This window comes from Euprymna scolopes, chromosome 20 (genome assembly GCF_053919585.1).
Source record: "Euprymna scolopes isolate OS-2025 chromosome 20, ASM5391958v1, whole genome shotgun sequence".
In the NCBI taxonomy this organism is placed as follows: domain Eukaryota; kingdom Metazoa; phylum Mollusca; class Cephalopoda; order Sepiida; family Sepiolidae; genus Euprymna; species Euprymna scolopes.
The window spans coordinates 7920958-7942324 of NC_136501.1; the positions used below are offsets into that span (position 1 = coordinate 7920958).

The window sequence follows — 21367 nt, forward strand, 5'->3', positions numbered from 1 at the left end:
TCTTGAAAGAATTGTTATATAAACCATCTTAAATATTTTCACTATATATTTATGTCTGCATCTCAAGTGTTATAGGGCTGTGTTATATTTTATAGGACTGCGTTATATTTTATAGGGATGCATTATATTTTATAGGGATGCATTATATTTTATAGGGATGCCTTATATTTTATAGGGCTGCGTTATATTTTATAGAGCTGCGTTATATTTAATAGGGATGCATTATATTTTATAGGGATGCATTATATTTTATAGGGCTGCGTTATATTTTATAGAGCTGCGTTATATTTTATAGGGATGCATTATATTTTATAGGGATGCCTTATATTTTATAGGGCTGCGTTATATTTTATAGAGCTGCGTTATATTTTATAGGGATGCATTATATTTTATAGGGATGCCTTATATTTTATAGGGCTGCGTTATATTTTATAGAGCTGCGTTATATTTTATAGGGATGCATTATATTTTATAGGGATGCATTATATTTTATAGGGATGCCTTATATTTAATAGTGCTGCGTTATATTTTATAGGACTGCGTTATATATTATAGGGATGCATTATATTTTATAGGGATGCATTATATTTTATAGTGCTGCGTTATATTTTATAGGACTGCGTTATATTTTATAGGGATGCATTATATTTTATAGGGATGCATTATATTTTATAGTGCTGCATTATATTTTATGGGGCTGCGTTATATTTTATAGGGATGCATTATATTTTATAGGGATGCCTTATATTTTATAGTGCTGCGTTATATTTAATAGGGATGCGTTATATTTTATAGGGCTGCGTTATATTTTATAGGGATGGATATAATAAACAAAAAAAAAAATTACAGATCCTGTTTTTATTTTATATCAAAAGTTTAAGCCATTTGGTATGTTGGTATTTCGGCATAATCGCATTGACACACCGGTTCTTGTCAGATCACCGAAGTTAAGCAATGTTGAGCCTGGTTAATGCCAGATGGGTGACCATTTGGGAATTCTAGGCGCTGTATGTGCTCTCTGCTTATCTCGGCATTTGTACATACAAATCACTTGCCACTGATATTTATCAATGTCGACTCAGGAGAGGTGTGGTTGCAGATTGCGCACCTCCTACCACACACACAAAAGAATTTCATGCGCAGGCACTCCTACGGTGGGTATCCATAGTCTGTCAAAGACTGAAGGAATCTCTCTCTATTTCGAAAAGATTGGCTGACAGTTCTTTCAAGTGACATTACTTAACATTTATTTGTATGCAAAACAAGACTATTGTTCGACCAAACTGTCCCTAAAAAAATGTCATTTTTTTAATTTGTTGCTTTTTTTTGTTGTTGTTTTGAACAACATTTTGTAACATGGTTTTTTATTCGTTTTTATATAAATGTTCGATAAAGAGAAATATAATATTGCCTTTTAAAACAATTTTCCTTAAAAATGGTCGATAAACATCTCTTTTAGAAAAAAGATAATTACATTTAATTGTATATTTAGTGGAAAAGGAAAACAGATTTAGAAAAAAAAAGGTAAAATAAATATATATATACATATATTATTATTATTATTATTATTATTATTATTATTATTAATGTTATTATTATTATTATTGTTGTTACTATTATTATTATCATTATTATTATAACATAGTTCAGAAAAAAGATTAACATTTAAGGCTTCAGTTTGAAATAGCTGTTTTCTCTGGTCTGTCACGCTTATGTTTGAAATTGCATTTCTTTTGGTTTCTCATGTCCTAATTTGTAATAGCATTTTCTTTGGTTTGTTAGGTATCTGAAATAACATTTTTTTGTTTTGTCTGTCACGCTTAAGTTTATAAAATAACCTTTTCTTTGGTCTCTCAAACTTTGGTCACTCATGCCCTAATTTAAAATTGTTTTTCTATTTTGTCTGTCACACTTAAGTTTTAAATAGCAATTTCTTTGGTCTGTCATGCTTAAGTTTTAAATAGCAATTTCTTTGGTCTATCATGCTTAAGTTTGAAATAGTATTTTCTTTAGCCTGTCATGCTTAAGTTTTAAATAGCATTTTCATTTGTCTGTCAAATTTAAGTATTTTCATTCGTCTGTCAAGCTTAAGTTTCAAATAACCTTTTCTTTTGTATGTTGAACTTAAATCTGAAATATCCTTTTCTTTGGTCAGTCATGCTTAAGTTTGAAATAGCATTTTCTTTGGTCTATCATTAGTTTAAGGGTTTTCCAGCTAAATATTTACAAACACACACACATACATCTACTTTTTTAAAATTTATATAGATAGACAAATTCAGATAAAAATAAATTTTAAAAAATGTTAGATATAAAGCTGGAGGCCAACTATAGTCGAGGGCGACCCGAAAGTTCCCTTTTCACTAGCTGCTATACTGAGGTGTAAGAGGATGCCACTCTATTACCAAGATTACTCCACTTGCTCTTGACCCCCTTATTATGCTAAGTGTTTAATAAGTGAGCATTAAATACCATTTTTAAAGTATTTAAAAAAAACAAAAAACAAAGGAAAATGATTGACCATAGTCGAGAGTGGCCCGGAGGCTCCCATTTCATTAGCTATTACATCGAGGTGCAGAAAAAGGGTGTTACTTTTTTTTTCTAGGATTACTCCACTTGCTCTTGATTCTCTCCTTATAATGCTGAGTATTTAGCAAGAGGGTGCCAAGTACCATCTTTTGAGTCCTTAGTATGACTCGATCTAGGATTGAACCCCGATCTCCTGGCCCATTGGTACACATTCTTACCATTATGCCAAATAAAAAATGATAAAATACACACACGCATACACATACACATATACACACACATACAATGTCTAAGTGTTTGTTTCTCTCACTCAAACAAAGAATTTTTTAAAAAAAAGGAAAAACATAAAATCGCTTTAATGTTGAGAAATTTTCTAAAGAATATTTTTTTTTTTGGTTTCTCTAATTTAAAAAAAAATATATAAAAATTCTCTTTTCTTTTTATGAATGACAAATTATTGTAATCAATTTTATTTATTTGAAGAATTTGCATTTTATTAATGACATTTTGAATGAAATTTGATGTTTGGCAAATAATGATTGTGCAATTGATTGGTAGCAGCAGCAGCAGCAGCATGCACAATAAAAGACTTGCGTTGCATGAAAGAATAAAAAAGCTTTTATTTGAACAATAGTTTTTAGATGGGAGTCACTTGGCTTTCAGAGAATTACCAGAAAACATACCTTACCAGGAAGTAGGATCCAAATATACTCCTGCTCCAAGCTCAGAATCCCATATTAACATTTACGCTCTTAATTTTCAATTTATAAATACAATAAACTAAAATATTGCCTTTTCTGTTTTTGGATAACCTGTCCCCCTCCCCACGATATTAAAGCTCATTCAAGTTAGATATCTTTGTATATTTCTATGTATAGGATTTATTCTTAAACTAATTTGCTGATCATTATGACTTTTGAAATATAGCTACTAAGCGTTAGGGGGTCAAGATGTGAGTCATATTTAGTTTAATTTAACTTTATATAAAAGGAGAAAACGATCAGAAGTTGTTCATGATAATTATATATTATATACTGTACTGTATTAATACGGATTAATGCCGTATCCCGGGGTTCTTCTGTATTTAGATAGATAGATGGACAGATAGATAGAAGTTATTTTTCTAATTGGATCCGTTCAGTACATTTCTCTTTCACACAAAAGAAACTTTGTCTCATCAGACAATTTAATTATCGTCTAAAATAATTACTTAATAATTCCTATCCATTTTTTCTCTCTTTATCAAGATGTCTATCATTTTGAATAATTTCAATAAAAGGTAAAACTTTGACTCATATTCCTGGCCTTTTTTTCTTTTTATAATTGCAATTTTTCTTCGGTTTTTTTTTTTTTTTTGTGTGTGTCTCTTGCTTTCTGATCTCTTTTCTTACGAAAAACTAAAAATATGTGAAAAAAAAAATTCTTTTCCTTCTCTTTTTATCATTCTCCCTTTTTTTTCATTCTTTTTTTTTTTTCCTATATTTCTTTTTTCCTTTCTTTTTCCGAACTTTTATATAAATTATTATCTTCTCTTCTCTATATTAATAAAATGACTGCAGAAATTCCCTTCTGGACCAAAGTATCGTAGATTTTCAACAACAAATGTCACATACAAATTCAATACAGCTAGGCTAATAGCTACTATCTTAGTAGCTTTTGAACACCTTTTCAGACACATTCAATTGTTATAATAAAATACTATATTACATCCTAGGAGAAACATTATTACAATCGTAACATCGTTAGAGGAAGGGGTACCTATTTTTCCCTTTATATATTTAGACCTACCACCACTATGAATTCTATACGTTCCACAGATTCTATGTTTACACCGCCCGTAACTGGCTCATACATACACAGATATGCCATTAACTTTCCCATAGTAAAATAAAAAAAATAGTAAAGTCTTCCTCGGGAAAATCTGCTGCCTCTGATTGGTTGCCCGCTAATTCTCTTATTCCCGAATTAGATTATTCTAAACAAACACTTCAGAACATTACAATATGGCATCGCTACATACGGCATCAGTTTCAATTAATCAAACACATATTGCTCTTTCTTTGCTCGGACGAAACAATCTCAAAATATAAACACCGCATTGGTTTGGAAAGGTAAATATGCACAAAACTACTCCCCGATTCCAAAATGGCCCTAGAAATTTCTTTTATGGATACCAATATTTAATTTTCTATTTTTTAGTTATTATCAAGATTTTAATGATGCTATATTTGTTAGGGTTTTTTTTTTCATTTTTTTCCTGTTGACGATTAAATTTTTCATATTTTTGACCGATTACCTAGACTTCAAAGCTGTGACTTATCATGTCGACACTTTTTTTTTTAGAACTGATTAAATGCTTTCAAATAAGTCAAAACACAAAAAATATTATGCAGGCAGGTTTCAACGTACATTTTATTGGCACTTATTTGTAATATATTTGTCTTTTTTACCACTTTTACTTTCTGTGGAGTATTTTATTATTTAGAAGATGTGCTAGAGCTACGTTTAGAAAAAAATGCGTGCAGTATACCGAGAAGAAAAACAATGGCCGACTTGAAAGATGCTGTTATCACTAGAAGGTAGTTATCTACCTCAATTTAAAGAGTTATTAAATGCTTTCTTTAGAATCAGCCAATCCCTGCAGGTTATTGTCCCAAACCAACACTAATCGCCAGTAACCAACAGTGCTGACAATCACAGACAGTGGCTTCCACTAGCTGCCACTGGAAAACAATGGCCGACAGTTGAAGCCAGATTATTTCATTTGAACCACAGTCGCTTGTGTCCACTATTTCCAGAGACGGCAGTGGACACCAACAACAATCATAGTTTAATTTGTTTACGAGGGGGGGGGGCTTTTAACGGTTTTGTTCTGGATTTGTCATGCTTCCACCAGGCAACGCTGGTTAACGGGTCCTGCTAGTTTTTAATATTTTTCATTCTTTTCCAACAAAAACTCCTCGACTTGACATCAGTCAACATGAATTGGAACAAATATATAGAAGATACTGCCAAATCTGCTGCAAAGATGGTGGTCTCCTAGAAAACTTCACACCTGTCATTATCCTATATCTCTACAAAGCCACCATTCACTCACACATGAAATATTGTTGCAACATCTGGGATGATGCACCAACTGCTAATCTTTCCCTCTTAGACAGGATGCAAAAAAAAGAGTCTTCAATCTCATAGGTCCCACACTGTCTACCAAGCTCTAATCTCTGTCCCATCACTGCAACTGTTGCTCTCCTTGAAGTACTTTTTTTTTTTTACATTTTCACCCCAAACAAGGCACATTGCCACTTGGATGTAGGGGGCTACTATCAGGGACATAAGCGTCAGGGGTACTATGTAGGGAGTTGGGCAACAAGATGTCGGTTCACGTTACACTTGAACTTCTGCATGTCAGTACAGTTGGGAAAGCAGGGACTTGTGAAATAAGTATTCTTTTGAAAGGAATTAAGCGAATTACTTTTTTTATTGTAAAGAATCGGTTGCAAAAATAAAAAGGGAGAAATCATTAGTCAGAATCAAATATCGAAAATGATGCTATTTCTATTTGAATCCAACTGACTTCTTTTTATATATTAGATATATACCTTTTTTCTGTAAATTAACCACTCTTTGTTTTATTTTGCAGGTTGAGAATATTAACATTTGTCTCACGTTTCTTGCCAACCTGGGGGTTAGTGTCGAGGGACTCAGTGCCAAAGGTCAGTATCTAAAAAAGTATTCTTTTTTTTTTTCAGCTTTGCATCTTTGCAGAAAAAAAAGTGAAATATATTGGATAACAATTGCATATCATATAAACCTCCAGAACAGTTTATCACTTGTTGCCTGAAGCGCCCCTACCAGGCAATTTTTACTAGGCCAGAGTGCCCCTCTTTTAGGGGCACTGGCTGGACATTCCCACTTTCTGACCTTGTGTCACATCTTGCTGAGGTGGGCAGCAAGTAAATATCTGCACACACAACTCGTTTTGGTTTCTTAAGGAATGAGTCGGCATAAGGGAATTATTTTACTCACCTTCACCCCAAACAAGGCATGTCACCACTAGGACATAAGGGGCTACTAATTGGAACCATGTCTAAAAAAGATTAACAAAATGTTGGTTTACGTTACATTTTAACTTCTGAGTTAGGGAAGCAGGTAGCAGGAAGGGAATTCCAAAGTCTAGCTGAACTCCTTTATTAAAATTCAGAATTAGTCCCTTTAATTAGTACATAAGAACATTTACCATGTTGTCATTTTCTGGAGGTCGGAAGGAGTTTTTTTTTTTTTTTCGGAAACATTTGGCAATTCTACTGAAAATAGAATAAAGATTGTGAAAATTTCATTCATTCTTCCGCTTTTCTTCTAGACAGAAATAGGTCATTGATAGCAATCTTCAATTTGTTAATTGGTGTCCATATTGAAAAAGCAAAAAGAAGGGAAGACATTTTGACATCTCCAAATTGTACAAAATTCCTTTTGAAAGTTGGATGCTGCGATAATATTAAACCACAATGCAATGTATTCATTCTTTATTCTCTTTTCTAGCATGGTTGCCAGGCGTAAAAGTGTGGCATATTTTTATTAAAACTTCTATCTCTTATATCTTTCTCTTTTTCCCTTTCTGCCGGTGTTCCTTTCATTTCCTCACTCTTCTTTCTGCTCCATTCCTCTCTCTGAATACACATGCACAGACAACTCGTTTTTATAGATTTCTCGAGGTATGAGCCAACATAAGAGAATTAACCCCTTGGTTCAAAAATGCTTTGATAATATTAAACCACCATCCGATGTAATCATTCTGTATTCATTATTAAGTAGACTAGCAATTCTCACACCATCAACTCTAAAATAATCCTCCTTCTCCTTACTCCCTATTTCTTCTCCATTAGCCATATTCACATATACATACGAGCATACACATACATCCCATTATTTCTTGCTGCTTCAGTGCTTGGAGACTGGGTAGAAAAGTAACAGTCAAGATTCCATTCTTGACAATCAGCCCGGCAGGTGTAGAGCCAGGAACTGGCCCAGTACATGTCGGCCTGATGTACACCACCTGGGTAGTACCTAGGAGGTCCAACCCCCCCCCCAGGCCTTGCCACCCGGCTTTCGAGTGAGGTAAGTTTATCGCTTGTTGCCTGAGGCGCCTCTACCATGCAATTTTTACTAGGCCAGAATTCCTCTCCTTTAGAGGCACTTGCTGGACATTCCTACTTTCTGACCTTGTGTCACATCTTGCTGGTGTGGGCAGCATGTAAATATCTACATACACAACTCGTTTTTGTAGGTTTCTTGAGGTATGAGTCGGCATAAGGGAATTAACTTCTTTATTAAAAAAACAGAATTACTTTCATTTAGATAGTACATAATCTGGCTGGAAAACTGTCCCCCTCCCCCAACCAAATCTGTACTAGTTTAGAGTCAAAGAATGAATACTTTTTTCTAAATTTTAGTCATTATTCATCCGGGGCAAAACTGATCAAGAAAATACCAACTTTGTCATTTTTATCATTTTTAGATTTTAGCCAAACATACAACATACACACAAACAACTGTCCTTTATATTAAAAATCCTCGAGTCATCACAATTCTGGGATTTTCTCTCTGCCTCAGTTTTGTTAATTCTCAATCACTTTGATTTATTGTGTGCTGTTTTTTTTTTGTTTTTTTACACGGTGGTCACAATTTATCAAGGCCCGGAAGCCACTCAGGGATAAGGGTTATTGCAAGTACAGTACGTTAGTGTGGAGATTTAATGAAGTGTTTACTTAAGGGGGCGGTTCATTAGGAATTTGTTTACGTTGGACTTGAAGATATCCAGGTTGTAGTGAGGTGGGAAGTAGGCAGACGGAACAGAGTTCCACAGGTGTGCAGTTCTAATAAAGAAGCTTTGTTCATGGAATCCACGTTTTGATTTAGGCACAGATAAAGAATGGGGGAGATTTTTCACAGTAGATTCAGCTAGACGGGTGTTTTTTGTGAAAAATTGGCAAGGGGGGACCAGAGATTGGAGTTCAGACGAGCACCTGCCATGGAAATAACGACAAAACAAGGATAGGCTCGCAACGTCTCTTCTGTGGGAGAGAGGTTGCAGGGTAGAGAAAAGGGCATCCCCCACTAAGCCACAAAGTCTATTTTGTACTCTGTCAAGGCAGGATAGGCTGTTTTTAGCAGCTCCTGCCCAGATATGGCAGCAGTATTCCATCCTTGGACGTACTTGGCTTTTATATAGATAGAGAATTGCATCAGTAGTGATCTTGGCAACAGACTTGATGGTTCCGCTTTTTTCACTTGAATCTAGATTAAACTTTCTTAACAGTGTTTACAATTAAATATTTTCAAGGACGCTAGGATTATTTTTTTTTTAATAGGAGCTATGAGGAGTAATAGAAAAGTTAAGTACATAAAAAATATAAATACAGAGAATTTTATAATCAGTAATTATTTAATATTAAAATATTAAATTAAATATTTAATCTAATACATATATTGGGTGGGTTCCTAACAGTATTTTGTATATTTTTTTAGTATTAATTGATTTTTCCAAATTTCACATATGTAACAGTCAGGTCGCTGCCATTTGTCTTTTTCATATATCGATAAACATTGTATGATTTTCAAACCGATTAAACGTTCTAAAGTGAGTAAAACCGCTAAAAACTTTTCCAGATAGGTAGAAGAGTAACTCATCTTGCCTTTGATAACATTTATTTGGTATGTATTTGTTTTTTGACAACTTTTTCGTACGTCTGTGGATTGTAAAACAAACCCAGTAAACCATTTTGTTATTTTGGGTTATTCAGACTACTGTTCTCATCTTGAGTTCAATTTCAACTTATCATGAGACAATCTTTAAAAACCGTATCTTCACCTGTCTGAAGCACATTCATACCTGTCTCCAAGACACATGATGGAATGAGTGGTGTTCTTCATTTTATGGGTGTGTCTGAAGCACATTCATACCTGTCTCCAAGACACATGATGGAATGAGTGGTGTTCTTCATTTTATGGGTGTGTCTGAAGCACATTCATACCTGTCTCCAAGACACATGATGGAATGAGTGGTGTTCTTCATTTTATGGGTGTGTCTGAAGCACATTCATACCTGTCTCCAAGACACATGATGGAATGAGTGGTGTTCTTCATTTTATGGGTGTGTCTGAAGCACATTCATACCTGTCTCCAAGACACATGATGGAATGAGTGGTGTTCTTCATTTTATGGGTGTGTCTGAAGCACATTCATACCTGTCTCCAAGACACATGATGGAATGAGTGGTGTTCTTCATTTTATGGGTGTGTCTGAAGCACATTCATACCTGTCTCCAAGACACATGATGGAATGAGTGGTGTTCTTCATTTTATGGGTGTGTCTGAAGCACATTCATACCTGTCTCCAAGACACATGATGGAATGAGTGGTGTTCTTCATTTTATGGGTGTGTCTGAAGCACATTCATACCTGTCTCCAAGACACATGATGGAATGAGTGGTGTTCTTCATTTTATGGGTGTGTCTGAAGCACATTCATACCTGTCTCCAAGACACATGATGGAATGAGTGGTGTTCTTCATTTTATGGGTGTGTCTGAAGCACATTCATACCTGTCTCCAAGACACATGATGGAATGAGTGGTGTTCTTCATTTTATGGGTGTGTCTGAAGCACATTCATACCTGTCTCCAAGACACATGATGGAATGAGTGGTGTTCTTCATTTTATGGGTGTGTCTGAAGCACATTCATACCTGTCTCCAAGACACATGATGGAATGAGTGGTGTTCTTCATTTTATGGGTGTGTCTGAAGCACATTCATACCTGTCTCCAAGACACATGATGGAATGAGTGGTGTTCTTCATTTTATGGGTGTGTCTGAAGCACATTCATACCTGTCTCCAAGACACATGATGGAATGAGTGGTGTTCTTCATTTTATGGGTGTGTCTGAAGCACATTCATACCTGTCTCCAAGACACATGATGGAATGAGTGGTGTTCTTCATTTTATGGGTGTGTCTGAAGCACATTCATACCTGTCTCCAAGACACATGATGGAATGAGTGGTGTTCTTCATTTTATGGGTGTGTCTGAAGCACATTCATACCTGTCTCCAAGACACATGATGGAATGAGTGGTGTTCTTCATTTTATGGGTGTGTCTGAAGCACATTCATACCTGTCTCCAAGACACATGATGGAATGAGTGGTGTTCTTCATTTTATGGGTGTGTCTGAAGCACATTCATACCTGTCTCCAAGACACATGATGGAATGAGTGGTGTTCTTCATTTTATGGGTGTGTCTGAAGCACATTCATACCTGTCTCCAAGACACATGATGGAATGAGTGGTGTTCTTCATTTTATGGGTGTGTCTGAAGCACATTCATACCTGTCTCCAAGACACATGATGGAATGAGTGGTGTTCTTCATTTTATGGGTGTGTCTGAAGCACATTCATACCTGTCTCCAAGACACATGATGGAATGAGTGGTGTTCTTCATTTTATGGGTGTGTCTGAAGCACATTCATACCTGTCTCCAAGACACATGATGGAATGAGTGGTGTTCTTCATTTTATGGGTGTGTCTGAAGCACATTCATACCTGTCTCCAAGACACATGATGGAATGAGTGGTGTTCTTCATTTTATGGGTGTGTCTGAAGCACATTCATACCTGTCTCCAAGACACATGATGGAATGAGTGGTGTTCTTCATTTTATGGGTGTGTCTGAAGCACATTCATACCTGTCTCCAAGACACATGATGGAATGAGTGGTGTTCTTCATTTTATGGGTGTGTCTGAAGCACATTCACACCTGTCTCCAAGACACATGATGGAATGAGTGGTGTTCTTCATTTTATGGGTGTGTCTGAAGCACATTCACACCTGTCTCCAAGACACATGATGGAATGAGTGGTGTTCTTCATTTTATGGGTGTGTCTGAAGCACATTCACACCTGTCTCCAAGACACATGATGGAATGAGTGGTGTTCTTCATTTTATGGGTGTGTCTGAAGCACATTCACACCTGTCTCCAAGACACATGATGGAATGAGTGGTGTTCTTCATTTTATGGGTGTGTCTGAAGCACATTCACACCTGTCTCCAAGACACATGATGGAATGAGTGGTGTTCTTCATTTTATGGGTGTGTCTGAAGCACATTCACACCTGTCTCCAAGACACATGATGGAATGAGTGGTGTTCTTCATTTTATGGGTGTGTCTGAAGCACATTCACACCTGTCTCCAAGACACATGATGGAATGAGTGGTGTTCTTCATTTTATGGGTGTGTCTGAAGCACATTCACACCTGTCTCCAAGACACATGATGGAATGAGTGGTGTTCTTCATTTTATGGGTGTGTCTGAAGCACATTCACACCTGTCTCCAAGACACATGATGGAATGAGTGGTGTTCTTCATTTTATGGGTGTGTCTGAAGCACATTCACACCTGTCTCCAAGACACATGATGGAATGAGTGGTGTTCTTCATTTTATGGGTGTGTCTGAAGCACATTCACACCTGTCTCCAAGACACATGATGGAATGAGTGGTGTTCTTCATTTTATGGGTGTGTCTGAAAGCACATTCACACCTGTCTCCAAGACACATGATGGAATGAGTGGTGTTCTTCATTTTATGGGTGTGTCTGAAGCACATTCACACCTGTCTCCAAGACACATGATGGAATGAGTGGTGTTCTTCATTTTATGGGTGTGTCTGAAGCACATTCACACCTGTCTCCAAGACACATGATGGAATGAGTGGTGTTCTTCATTTTATGGGTGTGTCTGAAGCACATTCACACCTGTCTCCAAGACACATGATGGAATGAGTGGTGTTCTTCATTTTATGGGTGTGTCTGAAGCACATTCACACCTGTCTCCAAGACACATGATGGAATGAGTGGTGTTCTTCATTTTATGGGTGTGTCTGAAGCACATTCACACCTGTCTCCAAGACACATGATGGAATGAGTGGTGTTCTTCATTTTATGGGTGTGTCTGAAGCACATTCACACCTGTCTCCAAGACACATGATGGAATGAGTGGTGTTCTTCATTTTATGGGTGTGTCTGAAGCACATTCACACCTGTCTCCAAGACACATGATGGAATGAGTGGTGTTCTTCATTTTATGGGTGTGTCTGAAGCACATTCACACCTGTCTCCAAGACACATGATGGAATGAGTGGTGTTCTTCATTTTATGGGTGTGTCTGAAGCACATTCACACCTGTCTCCAAGACACATGATGGAATGAGTGGTGTTCTTCATTTTATGGGTGTGTCTGAAGCACATTCACACCTGTCTCCAAGACACATGATGGAATGAGTGGTGTTCTTCATTTTATGGGTGTGTCTGAAGCACATTCATACCTGTCTCCAAGACACATGATGGAATGAGTGGTGTTCTTCATTTTATGGGTGTGTCTGAAGCACATTCATACCTGTCTCCAAGACACATGATGGAATGAGTGGTGTTCTTCATTTTATGGGTGTGTCTGAAGCACATTCATACCTGTCTCCAAGACACATGATGGAATGAGTGGTGTTCTTCATTTTATGGGTGTGTCTGAAGCACATTCACACCTGTCTCCAAGACACATGATGGAATGAGTGGTGTTCTTCATTTTATGGGTGTGTCTGAAGCACATTCACACCTGTCTCCAAGACACATGATGGAATGAGTGGTGTTCTTCATTTTATGGGTGTGTCTGAAGCACATTCACACCTGTCTCCAAGACACATGATGGAATGAGTGGTGTTCTTCATTTTATGGGTGTGTCTGAAGCACATTCACACCTGTCTCCAAGACACATGATGGAATGAGTGGTGTTCTTCATTTTATGGGTGTGTCTGAAGCACATTCACACCTGTCTCCAAGACACATGATGGAATGAGTGGTGTTCTTCATTTTATGGGTGTGTCTGAAGCACATTCACACCTGTCTCCAAGACACATGATGGAATGAGTGGTGTTCTTCATTTTATGGGTGTGTCTGAAGCACATTCATACCTGTCTCCAAGACACATGATGGAATGAGTGGTGTTCTTCATTTTATGGGTGTGTCTGAAGCACATTCATACCTGTCTCCAAGACACATGATGGAATGAGTGGTGTTCTTCATTTTATGGGTGTGTCTGAAGCACATTCATACCTGTCTCCAAGACACATGATGGAATGAGTGGTGTTCTTCATTTTATGGGTGTGTCTGAAGCACATTCATACCTGTCTCCAAGACACATGATGGAATGAGTGGTGTTCTTCATTTTATGGGTGTGTCTGAAGCACATTCATACCTGTCTCCAGACACATGATGGAATGAGTGGTGTTCTTCATTTTATGGGTGTGTCTGAAGCACATTCATACCTGTCTCCAAGACACATGATGGAATGAGTGGTGTTCTTCATTTTATGGGTGTGTCTGAAGCACATTCATACCTGTCTCCAAGACACATGATGGAATGAGTGGTGTTCTTCATTTTATGGGTGTGTCTGAAGCACATTCATACCTGTCTCCAAGACACATGATGGAATGAGTGGTGTTCTTCATTTTATGGGTGTGTCTGAAGCACATTCATACCTGTCTCCAAGACACATGATGGAATGAGTGGTGTTCTTCATTTTATGGGTGTGTCTGAAGCACATTCATACCTGTCTCCAAGACACATGATGGAATGAGTGGTGTTCTTCATTTTATGGGTGTGTCTGAAGCACATTCATACCTGTCTCCAAGACACATGATGGAATGAGTGGTGTTCTTCATTTTATGGGTGTGTCTGAAGCACATTCATACCTGTCTCCAAGACACATGATGGAATGAGTGGTGTTCTTCATTTTATGGGTGTGTCTGAAGCACATTCATACCTGTCTCCAAGACACATGATGGAATGAGTGGTGTTCTTCATTTTATGGGTGTGTCTGAAGCACATTCATACCTGTCTCCAAGACACATGATGGAATGAGTGGTGTTCTTCATTTTATGGGTGTGTCTGAAGCACATTCATACCTGTCTCCAAGACACATGATAGAATGAGTGGTGTTCTTCATTTTATGGGTGTGTCTGAAGCACATTCATACCTGTCTCCAAGACACATGATGGAATGAGTGGTGTTCTTCATTTTATGGGTGTGTCTGAAGCACATTCATACCTGTCTCCAAGACACATGATGGAATGAGTGGTGTTCTTCATTTTATGGGTGTGTCTGAAGCACATTCATACCTGTCTCCAAGACACATGATGGAATGAGTGGTGTTCTTCATTTTATGGGTGTGTCTGAAGCACATTCATACCTGTCTCCAAGACACATGATGGAATGAGTGGTGTTCTTCATTTTATGGGTGTGTCTGAAGCACATTCATACCTGTCTCCAAGACACATGATGGAATGAGTGGTGTTCTTCATTTTATGGGTGTGTCTGAAGCACATTCATACCTGTCTCCAAGACACATGATGGAATGAGTGGTGTTCTTCATTTTATGGGTGTGTCTGAAGCACATTCATACCTGTCTCCAAGACACATGATGGAATGAGTGGTGTTCTTCATTTTATGGGTGTGTCTGAAGCACATTCATACCTGTCTCCAAGACACATGATGGAATGAGTGGTGTTCTTCATTTTATGGGTGTGTCTGAAGCACATTCATACCTGTCTCCAAGACACATGATGGAATGAGTGGTGTTCTTCATTTTATGGGTGTGTCTGAAGCACATTCATACCTGTCTCCAAGACACATGATGGAATGAGTGGTGTTCTTCATTTTATGGGTGTGTCTGAAGCACATTCATACCTGTCTCCAAGACACATGATGGAATGAGTGGTGTTCTTCATTTTATGGGTGTGTCTGAAGCACATTCATACCTGTCTCCAAGACACATGATGGAATGAGTGGTGTTCTTCATTTTATGGGTGTGTCTGAAGCACATTCATACCTGTCTCCAAGACACATGATGGAATGAGTGGTGTTCTTCATTTTATGGGTGTGTCTGAAGCACATTCATACCTGTCTCCAAGACACATGATGGAATGAGTGGTGTTCTTCATTTTATGGGTGTGTCTGAAGCACATTCATACCTGTCTCCAAGACACATGATGGAATGAGTGGTGTTCTTCATTTTATGGGTGTGTCTGAAGCACATTCATACCTGTCTCCAAGACACATGATGGAATGAGTGGTGTTCTTCATTTTATGGGTGTGTCTGAAGCACATTCATACCTGTCTCCAAGACACATGATGGAATGAGTGGTGTTCTTCATTTTATGGGTGTGTCTGAAGCACATTCATACCTGTCTCCAAGACACATGATGGAATGAGTGGTGTTCTTCATTTTATGGGTGTGTCTGAAGCACATTCATACCTGTCTCCAAGACACATGATGGAATGAGTGGTGTTCTTCATTTTATGGGTGTGTCTGAAGCACATTCATACCTGTCTCCAAGACACATGATGGAATGAGTGGTGTTCTTCATTTTATGGGTGTGTCTGAAGCACATTCATACCTGTCTCCAAGACACATGATGGAATGAGTGGTGTTCTTCATTTTATGGGTGTGTCTGAAGCACATTCATACCTGTCTCCAAGACACATGATGGAATGAGTGGTGTTCTTCATTTTATGGGTGTGTCTGAAGCACAGTCATACCTGTCTCCAAGACACATGATGGAATGAGTGGTGTTCTTCATTTTATGGGTGTGTCTGAAGCACATTCATACCTGTCTCCAAGACACATGATGGAATGAGTGGTGTTCTTCATTTTATGGGTGTGTCTGAAGCACATTCATACCTGTCTCCAAGACACATGATGGAATGAGTGGTGTTCTTCATTTTATGGGTGTGTCTGAAGCACATTCATACCTGTCTCCAAGACACATGATGGAATGAGTGGTGTTCTTCATTTTATGGGTGTGTCTGAAGCACATTCATACCTGTCTCCAAGACACATGATGGAATGAGTGGTGTTCTTCATTTTATGGGTGTGTCTGAAGCACATTCATACCTGTCTCCAAGACACATGATGGAATGAGTGGTGTTCTTCATTTTATGGGTGTGTCTGAAGCACATTCATACCTGTCTCCAAGACACATGATGGAATGAGTGGTGTTCTTCATTTTATGGGTGTGTCTGAAGCACATTCATACCTGTCTCCAAGACACATGATGGAATGAGTGGTGTTCTTCATTTTATGGGTGTGTCTGAAGCACATTCATACCTGTCTCCAAGACACATGATGGAATGAGTGGTGTTCTTCATTTTATGGGTGTGTCTGAAGCACATTCATACCTGTCTCCAAAACACATGATGGAATGAGTGGTGTTCTTCATTTTATGGGTGTGTCTGAAGCACATTCATACCTGTCTCCAAGACACATGATGGAATGAGTGGTGTTCTTCATTTTATGGGTGTGTCTGAAGCACATTCATACCTGTCTCCAAGACACATGATGGAATGAGTGGTGTTCTTCATTTTATGGGTGTGTCTGAAGCACATTCATACCTGTCTCCAAGACACATGATGGAATGAGTGGTGTTCTTCATTTTATGGGTGTGTCTGAAGCACATTCATACCTGTCTCCAAGACACATGATGGAATGAGTGGTGTTCTTCATTTTATGGGTGTGTCTGAAGCACATTCATACCTGTCTCCAAGACACATGATGGAATGAGTGGTGTTCTTCATTTTATGGGTGTGTCTGAAGCACATTCATACCTGTCTCCAAGACACATGATGGAATGAGTGGTGTTCTTCATTTTATGGGTGTGTCTGAAGCACATTCATACCTGTCTCCAAGACACATGATGGAATGAGTGGTGTTCTTCATTTTATGGGTGTGTCTGAAGCACATTCATACCTGTCTCCAAGACACATGATGGAATGAGTGGTGTTCTTCATTTTATGGGTGTGTCTGAAGCACATTCATACCTGTCTCCAAGACACATGATGGAATGAGTGGTGTTCTTCATTTTATGGGTGTGTCTGAAGCACATTCATACCTGTCTCCAAGACACATGATGGAATGAGTGGTGTTCTTCATTTTATGGGTGTGTCTGAAGCACATTCATACCTGTCTCCAAGACACATGATGGAATGAGTGGTGTTCTTCATTTTATGGGTGTGTCTGAAGCACATTCATACCTGTCTCCAAGACACATGATGGAATGAGTGGTGTTCTTCATTTTATGGGTGTGTCTGAAGCACATTCATACCTGTCTCCAAGACACATGATGGAATGAGTGGTGTTCTTCATTTTATGGGTGTGTCTGAAGCACATTCATACCTGTCTCCAAGACACATGATGGAATGAGTGGTGTTCTTCATTTTATGGGTGTGTCTGAAGCACATTCATACCTGTCTCCAAGACACATGATGGAATGAGTGGTGTTCTTCATTTTATGGGTGTGTCTGAAGCACATTCATACCTGTCTCCAAGACACATGATGGAATGAGTGGTGTTCTTCATTTTATGGGTGTGTCTGAAGCACATTCATACCTGTCTCCAAGACACATGATGGAATGAGTGGTGTTCTTCATTTTATGGGTGTGTCTGAAGCACATTCATACCTGTCTCCAAGACACATGATGGAATGAGTGGTGTTCTTCATTTTATGGGTGTGTCTGAAGCACATTCATACCTGTCTCCAAGACACATGATGGAATGAGTGGTGTTCTTCATTTTATGGGTGTGTCTGAAGCACATTCATACCTGTCTCCAAGACACATGATGGAATGAGTGGTGTTCTTCATTTTATGGGTGTGTCTGAAGCACATTCATACCTGTCTCCAAGACACATGATGGAATGAGTGGTGTTCTTCATTTTATGGGTGTGTCTGAAGCACATTCATACCTGTCTCCAAGACACATGATGGAATGAGTGGTGTTCTTCATTTTATGGGTGTGTCTGAAGCACATTCATACCTGTCTCCAAGACACATGATGGAATGAGTGGTGTTCTTCATTTTATGGGTGTGTCTGAAGCACATTCATACCTGTCTCCAAGACACATGATGGAATGAGTGGTGTTCTTCATTTTATGGGTGTGTCTGAAGCACATTCATACCTGTCTCCAAGACACATGATGGAATGAGTGGTGTTCTTCATTTTATGGGTGTGTCTGAAGCACATTCATACCTGTCTCCAAGACACATGATGGAATGAGTGGTGTTCTTCATTTTATGGGTGTGTCTGAAGCACATTCATACCTGTCTCCAAGACACATGATGGAATGAGTGGTGTTCTTCATTTTATGGGTGTGTCTGAAGCACATTCATACCTGTCTCCAAGACACATGATGGAATGAGTGGTGTTCTTCATTTTATGGGTGTGTCTGAAGCACATTCATACCTGTCTCCAAGACACATGATGGAATGAGTGGTGTTCTTCATTTTATGGGTGTGTCTGAAGCACATTCATACCTGTCTCCAAGACACATGATGGAATGAGTGGTGTTCTTCATTTTATGGGTGTGTCTGAAGCACATTCATACCTGTCTCCAAGACACATGATGGAATGAGTGGTGTTCTTCATTTTATGGGTGTGTCTGAAGCACATTCATACCTGTCTCCAAGACACATGATGGAATGAGTGGTGTTCTTCATTTTATGGGTGTGTCTGAAGCACATTCATACCTGTCTCCAAGACACATGATGGAATGAGTGGTGTTCTTCATTTTATGGGTGTGTCTGAAGCACATTCATACCTGTCTCCAAGACACATGATGGAATGAGTGGTGTTCTTCATTTTATGGGTGTGTCTGAAGCACATTCATACCTGTCTCCAAGACACATGATGGAATGAGTGGTGTTCTTCATTTTATGGGTGTGTCTGAAGCACATTCATACCTGTCTCCAAGACACATGATGGAATGAGTGGTGTTCTTCATTTTATGGGTGTGTCTGAAGCACATTCATACCTGTCTCCAAGACACATGATGGAATGAGTGGTGTTCTTCATTTTATGGGTGTGTCTGAAGCACATTCATACCTGTCTCCAAGACACATGATGGAATGAGTGGTGTTCTTCATTTTATGGGTGTGTCTGAAGCACATTCATACCTGTCTCCAAAACACATGATGGAATGAGTGGTGTTCTTCATTTTATGGGTGTGTCTGAAGCACATTCATACCTGTCTCCAAGACACATGATGGAATGAGTGGTGTTCTTCATTTTATGGGTGTGTCTGAAGCACATTCATACCTGTCTCCAAGACACATGATGGAATGAGTGGTGTTCTTCATTTTATGGGTGTGTCTGAAGCACATTCATACCTGTCTCCAAGACACATGATGGAATGAGTGGTGTTCTTCATTTTATGGGTGTGTCTGATGCAAATAATTTGTGGAATGTTAGTTACGTTAGCAGTGGAATTAAGTGGGAGGGGGGTTGATGGCTTTGTGTACATTTTTATTTCTTCATGAGCATTTAAAGATAAATCTCAGAACATGTGAGATGTTTGAGTTTTAGTCATGAAGAAGCTACGTTAAGAATGGATTCGTACAAGAAAAAGAATGTGGTTTTAAGAATTATTGTTTAGGTGTACTTATAGATGGGGGGGGGGAGTTTAAAAGAGGGGAGGGCATTAGAGAAAGGGATGAGTTGAACAAAGGAGCTGATGCCAAAATGAAAATAGGGAAAACATGAAAAAAAAAAGTATATTAAAAAAATAGGGGAAACGGTAAAAAAGGGTAGAAGGGAAAAAAAATGAATGTATGGTCAACTGAAAAAAAAATGGAGTTCTACCAACTTTTGTAAAGTGATCCCCTTACGATAATTAGGCACTGACTTTGAAACAGTCACCAACCTGATAGGTCCCACATTGTCGACCAAACTCCAACCTCTGTCTCATCAACAAAATGTTGTATTCCTGTGACTGTTTTACAAATATTTTAATTGAATGTGCTCCGATGAACTCTATGCCCTTATACCCCTTCTATGTAAATAATCTTGACAGCAGCAAAATTCCACCTCTACACTGTTGAGATCTCTAGATATCAGAAAGCCTTATACTTGAACAATTTCTTCTCTGAAACTGCTAGACTTCAGAATTCCCTCTGTGGTCCATGCTTCCTTGACTGTACTGACATGCAGAAGTTCAAGTGTAATGTGAATAGACATCTTGCTGCTCAACTCCCTACATAGTGTCCCTGCAAATAGTAGTCCCTTACATCCAAGTGGCACTGTGGAATGGAAAAGCAGTAACAAAAAAACAAGTGACGCATGCATGGTCTCCCGTGAGTACACAGTGAACGAGGCATAAAAAAAATGACTAAGTTCAGCATTTTCCCCTCTCCCCCATTTAGCCCCAAAAGTCCCCAGGGGACGTCAAATCCTGCTGAACATGAACAAACGGTGCAGTTTTAGGCCTCAACACATGTAAATATGAGTTCTTCACAATGTAAAAAAAAGAAATGACTAAGTCCATCATTTGCCCTCCGCCATTTAGCCCCAAAAGTCCCCAAGGTCTTAACATATTTAAATTTGAGTCCAGCACCATGCAAAACTGATAAATAGACATACACAGAAAATTTTGGATAAATTTGGTAAAATAGTCCCCAAAATAGAGTCTTTTTATTAGCCCTACAGGAGCCCTGGGGCACACCCAAGAGTTATTGTGAAGTATAGACAAACAAGATTAACTAGAAATCAATTAGTTACAACTTTTCAGAAAGTTTTATAAAAATCCAAGGCATCAATTTTTTTTGATAAGCACAAAAGTGTGAATTTTGGCCATTTTAACCCGAAAGGCACCCCTAGGGGGCAACCGGAGTTTTCCCAAAAATCAGTTCTGTTACTTTTTTTACTCATATCATGTTTAATGTTTGTGCAAAATTTAAAAAAATCCCAAGACGTA

At 38.3% G+C, this 21367-nt stretch overlaps 1 protein-coding gene across 35 annotated transcripts in view; it reads left to right on the forward strand.

The window, feature by feature from the left end:
• Nucleotides 1-21367, forward strand: part of LOC145241300 (neuron navigator 2-like) — a 1908016-nt gene that overhangs the window by 650666 nt on the left and 1235983 nt on the right. For all 35 annotated transcript variants that reach the window (XM_080104060.1, XM_080104067.1, XM_080104051.1 and 32 more), the window contains exon 4: nucleotides 6170-6242. In XM_080104060.1, coding sequence (XP_079960186.1) covers nucleotides 6170-6242 — 73 coding nt within the window. The remainder of the gene's footprint in view (nucleotides 1-6169; nucleotides 6243-21367) is intronic.